Genomic DNA, 10,766 nt, shown 5'->3' on the forward strand with positions numbered 1-10,766 from the left:
ACTCGGGGGGTCAGGTTGGATGCTGGGCTGGGGCGATCTTAGGGCCTTTTCCAGCTTAAGGTCTCTTCCTGGAGAAAGAGTTATCAGAGACCTCGGTGTTGAGGACACCCTTGGTGTAAGTCCCGTTTTTCACACCTGTAGCTGTGGAAGGCTGTTTACCTTTTGGCATTCAGTCTGTGTGTGTTCACCATGGCTCTGTGTGGGTCTGCGAGGCCGTGCTCAGCCCTCCCCCTGCTGCAGCTTCGGGTCTGTATCTGTGAGCAGCTCTTCTTTCACTTAACGCCAAACTGACCGGAAAAAGCAGCCCTTCCGTTATGCCAGAGGTAAGATCCTCCTGCCCATCTCTTGATTAGATGACTTCTTGAGCTGGCACAGTGGAAATTGTGAACTGCAAATATTATAATCAAATATACAATTTGAGTTTCCTCCTGAGTTAATTACCTAAGTCATATACATCTGTTAGCTGCTAGAAATGACAGCAGAAACTGAGAATCTGATTGCAGTATTCACTTTTCGGATGATCTGCAGGTCAAGTATTATTCACTGAAGAGATCCATGAGCAATTTTGAATAACTGGACCAATATATTTAGAAACCAAGCAATCTGCGAACAGGGAGACAAAAAGTGCCGAGCAAATTACACATTGTGCCCTTCTCTTGCAGCTCTGGAGATGGATTTGATTGCCATCCCTACTACGTCTATTTTTCCCGATCAGCCTCAGTCTCTCCGGCTGTAACTCTAGGCAGCCAGGGACTGAAGCAGTGAAGCGAGACCCCAGCTCCGTGGGGGCTGCTTTCCCCTCGGAAAATCTAAATTGCATAGCAAAGCGTCTGTGAAACACTTGAACTCACCAGGCCGAGGCCAACCGACCACGGCAGGGGAGGCTGCTTCCCCCCGGGCAGCACTGGCCGGGGCTGGACGCAGGTCCCGCAGCGCGATGCCGCACGCCATCTCGCGTCCGGCCGGGGAGCAGCCGCCAGCTCCTGCCCCAGTTTCCAGCCCTCTGGAGTCATTTCGACGCTGGGACGTGAGGTGTTTTCACTTTGAACCACGAACTGTGCACAAATAGGAAGAGGTGGCTGTGCGAGACCTGGGGTCCCGCTCGCTGGAGCGCGGTGGGAGCAGCTGCGTGGGGCTCTGGGCAGCGGCTGGCGCTCGGGTTTGGCTCCTGAAATTGCATTCCTGTGGTCGGACATTGCAGGGCAGAGCTGGGTCCTGCCCATGTGTATGGGGAGTGCTGCCGAGGACCGTGAGATTGCCGAGGTTCAGGTTCAAGGTGAAGACCCAGAATACAGAGAGTAGCAAATCTGGGGAAATTCACTCCCAAATCTGATGATGGATCACCCAGGTCTCAGATGAGGATAGCTTGCTCGAAGGTGTCATAGCAATGCACAGTTAGGGCTCATTTTTCCACCCAGTGTATATTATTAAGCAATACTGTATTTCATCTGCTGTTCTGTCATCCTGCTGCTGGGTGTTACGATGTCCTACAGCTCCTTGCAGCCAGCTTCCCTTTTTGCAGCCCCAAATATCTTGGTCCAGCAGCAGAGCTGGTAACCTGCCTCTCCTGTCCCTTTTCCCAACCACTTACACGCAGGGCTCTGTGGGGCCCCGCCGATGAATTCCCCATGCAAAGCCGACCTTCCATTCTCTCCCCTGTCCTGTGTTTAACCAGTCCCTGACTCAGGAGGCTGCCTCTCATCTTGCTGCAGGGCAGCCACGTTTCCTTAAACTTCCCCTGGAGCCTTACTGAAATCCAGGTCAGCTCCACCAAGCCGAACCATTCTCGTGGTGGCTTCAAAGAAAGTTCTGGAGCATCACTTTGCCCCTTGCCCCGCTGACATCTGCAGACTCTTTGTATCGCACTCTGGTGAGCCTGGTGAGTTTCACTCTCTCTGATGCTTTTTACCAGACTCGCTGAGTTTGGGTGCCCAGTCCCCAGGAACCCGATTCTAAAATTAGCCCTGTGTGTGCCACCCCCAGCCCTCTGCTCCTGCAGCAGACTGAAGCAAAGGTTATCTGCTGCAGTTAATAGTTAAGCAATTTCTTACTTTTACCCTTGGGTGAATACTGTCTGATTCTGGAGATTTATGACTGTTGTTTTTCTATTTATTTCAGGCAGTAGAGGAAGTAATGTCCTTTGCACATGGCACAATACCCATTTTGCTTTGAGTGTGCTGGGGGCAGAGCAAAGGAGGAGGGGAAGGTGCAAACTTCTGAAGGGGCATTTCCTTTTCCTGCCAGTTAATGCAATCCAACCACCGTGCTGCTGTGCCAGTTTAAGGTGCAGAAATGCTCCTCCTCCTCTCTCTTTTCCTCATTCTCTCTTTTTCCAGCCTCCTCCTTTCCACCTGCGTTTCTGGCTGTCACTGTGACAAACGAGAGGGTGAGAACCAGCCCTGTGAGTCCTGCAACCACCACTCGGTGCTGGCCCCGTGGGTTGCTGGCTGAGGGAGACTGCGATAGGCAAAGAGTGAAGCGCCACAGCTGGGGTTTTCTGGCTGAAATCTGAACAGCCTTTGAAAGACTTTCCATTCCATTTCTAAACTCTCAAGCCTGAATGTCTTATCATTTGCCCAGCCATAAATAGCTGTGAACTGAGCGTGCTGGGCTGCTTTTGGGCTGATAGTTATGTCCAATAATGCCACAGTGTTATCTTCATATCCCACTGGTGTTTGCATTGTAGATCAGGAGCTCAAGCTGGCTTTTTTTTTTTTTTCCCCAAAGATTTAAAGAGCTGGCGGAACATTTATTCAGTTGTGCAACCTGCATTCAGAGTACTTCCAGACCCTGGGCATGGGACTCATTTTTTGTCCTTTGACAGCCACTGTAAATCTATAAGGCAGCTGGAGGTCACTTGTAGTCAATCAGTAACCAGAGCCTGTGAAGGAAAAACACAGAATATTTGGTATAAAAACATGGGCTCCGCACTCGCAGCTTCCACCCTGGGTGATGCACTCACAGCTGAAGAGCAGCTAAGGGCTCTCATGGACTCCAGAAGCTCCCAGCGCCCATGATGTAGATATCCACGCTGGCCGTACTCTTTTCCTAGTGATTGTCTGTACTGAGAATTTCCTGCTCTGTGCACACCATGTGAATTGCAGCAGTCTGGGGCAGGAGGTGCTTCAGGTGGAGGCAATGGTGCCCATCTGGTGCCAGCCGAGGCCCATGGCAGGCACTAGTTCTTGCAGGAGCCCTAATTCCCTTCCAAACAACTGGGAGCTAAGCTCTTAAATACCTCTGCCATCTGAATCACGTCCCAGTGGTGTCACTACTTCTGTTCCTGCTTCTGGAGCTGATCACCCATCAAAAACTCTGCCTGACCTCATCCCCAGCCCCTGCAATGAGAATATTTCCTCCTTCTCAGTTTCCTCTTTCCCTTGACCTCAGCCGCTCTGGGTTTGTGTCGATGCCATGTCCTGCCTCTGTGTAGCTGCCCTGCCACCCGTCCCTCATGCCAGCCAGGACCTGTACTCTGGGTGTGCTGTCACAAGCTGCTCACCATCACTTTTTTGCTGTTATTCTGTCCTTCTGATAGAGCTTGTCTGTGCGGGTGGTTTGCACAATAACCTGTGACTCATTTTCAGATCCATATGCTGGATGGTTTCCATCTCGCTTTAGCCGCAGGGTTTGCTGATTGTTGTGCTGCACCTTTCATTTTCAGCTGGGAAGTGGGCAAGTGGCTCTGTGCGTTCCTGGCCCCACAGCTGAAGTGTCCACCAGCACCTCCTGCTCCATCCTGCTCCATCCCTGAGCCCTGGGAGGCCCCCCCCAGGGGGCCTCCATCTTTGTGGGCTCTGCCCCTGTCCCTGCTCGCTCTCTTCCCATGCCATGCTGGGAAAGCTCCCACTGCAAAGCTTGGTGCGGGTTGCAGGACCTGCAGACCTTCCCTCACCTTGCACTGGCCCAGCTGACGGGTCGGCCTCCTGCCCACCTCCTGGGCTGGGAGCAACATCATGCAGGCTTTTCCTTTTCTCCCATGTGTTTAATACAAACAGGCATTTCCTTCCAACTTTCTGACAGCCTTAGGATTACCTGGAGGTGTGCACCCAGAGAGCAGGACATACAAGGGAGTGTGAGCAATGCAAGAGGGATTTTCTGATCAGGAGCCACATGCAAGCACCCATTAGCCTTGCAAGGGCTTTAACGACATCCTGCAGTGCTTGGCCCTGTGTGTGTACTTTCCACAGCTGGAGGACTGGTCAGACTTGAATTTTAGGCTTCTTAAGGATTTATTAAGAGGCGGAACTAAAATTTCAGCTTGGAGTGGTGAGCTAAGCTCTTCAAGGTCAGGAGGTAGAGAGGATCTGGTGAGGGCAGCCCTGTGCCCCGCGATGGCCAGGGACAGTTTTCCCCCTGCATGGGATGCCCATGGCACAGCTCCTCCTGCCTCAGGGAGATGCAGTTCGGAGTGCACATTGGAGCCCAGGCTTAGGCACAGCACCATGCACACAGGGAAAGCCATGCAATGGATGCTTTTTGCTCTCAGCTCTTCTGGAACAACTGGGTACACCTCTCCAGAGCCACCCTAACACTCCCACACTTGTAAGATCCTTCAGCTTTTGGAAGAAAGAACCATATAAAGTCAATCTTTATTAAACATCCATCCCCCAGTGCCTCAGTGTTGGAAGGTATGGCAAGAACTCACTGCTTCCTACTGCTTGCCCAGAACATGACAGATGCCACAGCCCGGGCTGATCCGACAGGAGTGCCCACAGCGGGGGGGCACGGGGCTGGCACCGCTCGGCGCCACGGAGCAGTCCTCAGCAGAACACACAAATGTTATGAACCTTGAACTGGAATGTTTCTCACATACGCTTAGGAAAGGTACAACAGAAAAAACAAGCAGCTATTTCCTTGACCAGCAATCAGATCCAGGCTCCCCTCCCTCCCACCCAGCCTCTTCTGGCATTGTACGGAGAAGCAGAGACTTAGATCTGCTCCTGTTGCTGGCGTGTTTGGAATGCAACCCAGGCCCAGGCCACCAGAACAGCCCACCCTGGGGCCCCTGACCATAGCATGGCTGCTGGGCACAAAACCTGTTAGGAAAACAGGAGATGGGCTCCACCTTCACCTTCTCAGTTCACCCTCCCTGCTCTCCAATTTCCTCACAGGAGCCCCATGCTGGGGTTGGGGCAGCTCCAGCCCCGAGATGGCCTCAGTGCCGCAGTGGGGCACACTGGGCAGTGCAGTGACCCAGCCAGGAGGTGCTGTGGGTGAGGTGACCCACCCCAACCAAGAGGTGCTACGGGTAACACACACCATGCAGCTCTCCCCTCTTTGCCAGATGGGGATATTCCCCATCAGACGAAGGAATTTTTCCAGGATCAGCCTTTTCTTTATTTAAGGATTTTTGCATAGGCAAAAGTTACACGTTTTAGACATCCAAATGTTACAATGAGTACACGCACGCTCACACCACAGCTCGCGCTGTCTCTCAGGGTTTTTATTCATGCACATGGTTCTGTGCAAAATGTTTTTGTTGGAAAGTGTGCCCTAAAATGATCAGGTTGATAAATGCCTTTCAAGTGTCCACTGCGTGTGTGTGTGCAGTTGTGCTTCACTGGCTTCATGTCTGTGCATGCGAAGTACAGTCTGCGGACTGTGTGTGGCACTTTCCTATTTTGAATTTCATTCTGGCTGCTTTTATTTTGCTTTCTCCCCTACAGAAAGAGGCTTTCTGATGAAATTAAGCAATACATCGCTGCACGTGATCAAGTGTAAAGGATTTTCAAAAGCATGACAGCTGGCAGCATAGAGCCATCTCCCTGCCTGGAGTTTGTGTGAGAGATAGACAACATGCTGAGTAAAACAAAAATAGGAAAGCGCCATAGAGTAAGAGCGTTTGCTGACATTGTTATGACAGACAAGTAATTTCAGGGGTGAGATTGTGCCTTGGCCTTTTACATGGACCTGTTGTCCTGGGTTTAGGATCTAGGGAGTTCCTCTGTGGGAATTTCCTCAAATAAGGATTGCTAGACAGCTAGTAGTTGCCATTCAGAAATGAGGTACAATGCAAAGGAAACAGCTAGGAATTAAAATAAGCAAGCTGATAATGCATAGATTGGTTAAATTTGCACAACTGTAAATACAGACAATAATTTACAGGCTTTTCTCTTGAAATATATTAGTGCTGCTACAAGGAGGCAAGAATGTGACTTATTTATAACCACTTAGCATCACATTTCCATACTGTAAATGAGACAGATTAAGTTGATATTATGTATTACTTAGCTGTGTACCAATTAGCTACACAAATGCTATGAATTCCGTCATTTATGATGGAAGCTATATAAAAATTGTATAATTACTGCAGTGAGTCATCTAGTTAAATGGCATTCCTATATGGACAAATTTATTTCAATGCAAGATTAATAGCCTTTTGCTGCTGTTTTACGTGCTTGCCAAAGACCATACTACATTGTTGCTAAGCATCATTAATGGATTAAAATAAGGGTTCTGCATAATTCCTACGGTGTATCTTCAAACAGCTTGTTTAGTTTGTGCACTAGCCTAGCATTTGTTAGCCCTACGTAACACACAGGTCTGGAAGGCTGACGCGTGTGAGGGAGGTCAATGTAATCCTAGGAACTCTTTCAGGAGCTCACAGGTTTTCTTGTGGATGACCTCACGAAGTTTCCGTACGCGCCGGATGCTGGAGGTCCCCACAAAGCTGTCTGGCTGCAGGACAGCCATGCCGTTGTGGACGTCTCCCATGATGATGAGCTGGCCGTCCACCGTGGTCATGTTGGGGCACGGGCAGCTCCAGTCCATGTTGAAAAGCGTGATTTCTAGGGGTTCCTTCCCCAGGAATTTTAATCCCATTTTTTCATCTTTGAGAATCTCCTCCACTGTCACCAGGGCATGTCCTGAGTCTTGGTCTTCGGTCAGTTCTGTTATACGGCCCAGGATCACAAAGTCGCTTTTGCAGAAGCTTGTCACCAGCTTCTGGCGTGGCTTGCAAGCTTTGCAGTGCGTGTTCTTTGGGAAAGGGCACATCTCTTCGCAGGCCTCCCGGCTCTCAAAGTTGTTCTCATTACCTCCACACCCACCATAAATGAAGGACTGGCACTGCTTTGTCAAGCTGTTATAGGCCCACCTGGGCTCGTAGGCTTTGCAGTGGCCTTGGAGGGCTGGTAGATTGCAAATGTTGATTGGGCCGTTCATGCACGTTAACATACAGTTCTCATAGGTCTCAAAGTGGTTGAGGTTGCTGTTACAGTTCCCATAAATGAAAGTGAAGCAGTTGTTTTTCTTTGCATCATAATACCACCTGGTCTGCTCTTCTCCACAGTCTTCACTGTCTGGTTGCTTCAGGCACTCATCGGTTGGAAAGTGTGTTCTGTTCTGGGAAGCCTCTTTGGATGTGGGTTCTCCTTTGATGACTGACAATGGGAAATCAGCCCTGAGAAGGCCACCGCTGTTTTTGGCGGTGCAGGTGTAGATACCCGCGTCTTGAAGCTGGGTGTTGTAGATGACCAGCTGGGCTATGTTAGTGACCACAACGTTCCCTCTGACATGATTTGGCTTCATAATGACTTTTTCTTTCCCCTCAACCTGCTTCTCCCATGTAATTTCTGGCTTGGGTCTCCCTGTAACGTCGCAGAGGAAGCTGACAGTCTCTCCTACGTAGACTGACTGATGGACGGGGTTGTTCACTAATGCCGGTGGCAAGATATCGATGATGGTTGTCTCGGAATAGGCTGTAGTGGGGCGAGCTGTTGTTTCTGGTGGGATCGGGCTGGTGTTTGGCCAGGTAAGATGATATCGACAGGTGACTACATTCAAAGTAATGCCTTTGATACAAGCTTCTGCATCCATGTAGCACTTGTTGTAGTAGGTGAGCCCGTCAGAGGCACAGGTGAAGCTTGGCTCCTTCTCACACCTGTCCTTGCACTTGCAGACGGGCTGCCCGTCCCAGATGTCACACTCTGAGCCTTGCTGGATGCACATGAAGCGGTCGCAGGTTGCCTCTTTGGGCATTCCCACCGGCCCTTTCTTCCCCTTGACATCCATGTACCGAGCCGCCACGCAGCTCTTCGTCCCACAGACATTGGGGCAGCACTTCTCGAAGGTCTCGCACTCCTGCAGGGAAAGAAAGCAGTCTGGTCATTACTGGGGACAGAGCCAAGATCCCTTTAGAGACCCAACAAGCAGAGAGCCCAGAAACTTCCCAGGTTTCAAGTTCAGTGGGCCCAATCTTGCCACAGAGATCCGTGGTCCAAAACTCAGTGTCCCCACCAGCAACGTGTAACCCTCTCCAGCAGCTCCCAGGAAGAGGCTGAGCATGCGCAGGTTTGCAAAGGTCTCCATGTGAAGCCTCTAAAGAGGAGAATGCATTGCTATTTCTTTAACACTAACCTCATCATAAGTCTTTCCTAGAGTCACATGGATTCCTTGACTACAGAGCTAACAACCCCCCTTCGGCACTCTCCGAAATGCCCGAGGACAAGCCTTGAGAAACAAGAGCGGATGGAAAGACTTATCATATGGCTGTAGGCAGTAATCCGTCTTATTTTCCAGAAAAGTATGTAAAGTATTATTTGAATTCCCCGAGACTAACAGCCTGCTCTTGGAGGTGAAACTGCCAGGGATTTGTAATTGCTCTCATTGTAGAGGAAATAATAGAATGTTTCAAAAATAAGGAAATTCTTGCTCCCAAAATAATTTTTCTATGGTATTTAGAAAAACAAACCCAAAACAGCTCATTATGGCTTCTCTGCCCTATTTTAGTCCTATGTTCAAATGCAGCATCGCTCTTGTGATGATTTATTAGCTACAGTCAGCTCTAAATTGTGGTCAATTTTAGCAGAATTTTTGTCTTTTGTACAGAAAAGGCATTTGATATGTGTCCGCTGACGCACAGCTGCCGTGCCAGTATGGATCACTTTAAGTGACCAAGAACCTTGCCACACAACAGGGCACTTCCCCTGCGTGCTAAACCTCCACAACCCCCCTGAAATCCACCAAATTGCTCTCGAAGTGAGAACAGCGCGTTTTTTAAGCTGCCAAACTAAATAGCTTCCCTTGAGTGCAGTATCCTTTCCTTATTGGGAAAAAAGATGACCTAATAACGCTGCTCTTTCCCCATTTCCAGCTGCACATTACTAGGTTTCAGAAGGAAAGTTGCAAAACGGTTTCAGATGAGGTTAAGGAGCAGGGTTTAGCAAAGCCAGTGGCTCTGTCTGTGCTTGCCTGCAGAGCACTGCACGCGAGTCCCTCGGTCTCTGCAGGCACACGAGGCTAAAGTGAGTATTTTTATCCAGTGACTTCTCACTTTCAGTAAATTATTAAAACAATATCATCTGCTGCTTCTGCTTCTGGGTTTTTTACGAGTCTTTTAATATTCATTGCTGCACCTGGCAGTTGAAATAAAGAAGGCTTAATCGAGAAGGGCAAAAGTAGAAAGAATACTTTCATTCATAACACATGGGATCCGCCGAAGCAAATCTCTTTGTTTACTTGATGACCAGCCTTTTTCCCCTCTTTTTTCCCTCCTGCTTTCAGCATTGCAGAAACAACATGGCTATCGAGCACGAGCCTGGTGACTCCTTTCTCCTGGTACGTGCAGCTGTCAGCCTGCTCTGGGCTGCAGGAGCTTTGCTGTTGCTGTAAGAGGCAGGAAGAGCAGGTATTTTCAGATGCCAGCTCGAGCTGCAGCGCTGACAGGTTGAAAAATGTGTTTTAGGGTTGTGAGTTAAGCACATTTAGAGCTGGGAGCATCACAGAGAACATCTGCTTGGTCATTTGAACCGTGCTCCTGTTCTGCACTCCAAGCACGCTTCATGTTTCAAGTGCAGCAAAGGCTGACGATTTACATGTTAAATAAATGATTTCATACAGTACTCCCCACTGGAGCATTAAGCACTGATGGTGGCTACCAACAATAAAGAACATCGTGACGCTGCTAAAATACTGCGGATTGACCCCAAGGCACGCTGAGTTCCAGTATCAAATTCTGATGTTTCTTTTGACAAGAAAGCCAGAGAAATGATCAAACAGAACGAGCTCTGTTCCCACACCAGCTCAAGTGATAGCTGCCACACACCTCCTCGCCTAGATGATAATTCATCAAACCTCTTCTATCTCATGTAGGCCACAGGTCAATTAAATATGTGCGCCGTCTGAATTACGTCCTGCACGGCGCCGCTGCCCTGCTACCTGCAACAGAAAGAGGCTGTGGTGCAACAGACACCAACAAAACCCACCACCACAACGCACAGATGTACCAAAGCGCATCACTCACCAGGTCAGCTTCGCATTCCCTCTTGCAAGTGCTCTGCGCGTCCACCCACAGGTTGGGGTTCATGTCATTGGGGCATATCCCCGCGTGCGAGTACCGGATCGGGGGTAAAGCTCTCCCTTGCAGAGAGACCTCCAGAAGCAACAGGACGCTGCTCTTCCCCAGCAAGATCCACATCCACCGCGTGAACAGCACCAACACCATCTCAGAACTTCTCCTGGGCAGCGGCGGTGACCGAGCTGGAGGCAGCGCCTGTCTGCCTGGGGTGCCTGCTTTTGGTGCGCCTTAAGTTTTCGAGGAACCCGAGTGCACCTGACTTCTGTAAAAGCCTCAGCAAGCTCCTTTGCTGCCTCTCCTGCTAGAGCAGCTTGGTTTGGACCTCATTGGATTAAAGGTCCTAGGAAGTTACCCCTTATTTTAAGAGAAATGCCAATAGTCTGAGCAGAGTTAGCCCTATTTATACCCTGCCTCTGTTAACAAGTCAGAAAAAGTAAACTTGATTTCTTTGACAGGCACACGCTTC

The 10,766-nt window shown here is 49.7% G+C and overlaps 1 protein-coding gene across 1 annotated transcript; it reads right to left on the bottom strand.

Moving 5' to 3' along the window:
• On the bottom strand, positions 4,909-10,114 carry WFIKKN2 (WAP, follistatin/kazal, immunoglobulin, kunitz and netrin domain containing 2). The gene has a single exon (XM_021415297.1). It carries the CDS (start codon positions 8,014-8,016, stop codon positions 6,574-6,576), a length of 1,443 nt encoding a protein of 480 aa, XP_021270972.1. The 5' UTR covers positions 8,017-10,114; the 3' UTR covers positions 4,909-6,573.

The sequence above is a fragment of the Numida meleagris genome, chromosome 17, assembly GCF_002078875.1.
Source record: "Numida meleagris isolate 19003 breed g44 Domestic line chromosome 17, NumMel1.0, whole genome shotgun sequence".
NCBI classification, from domain to species: Eukaryota; Metazoa; Chordata; class Aves; order Galliformes; family Numididae; genus Numida; species Numida meleagris.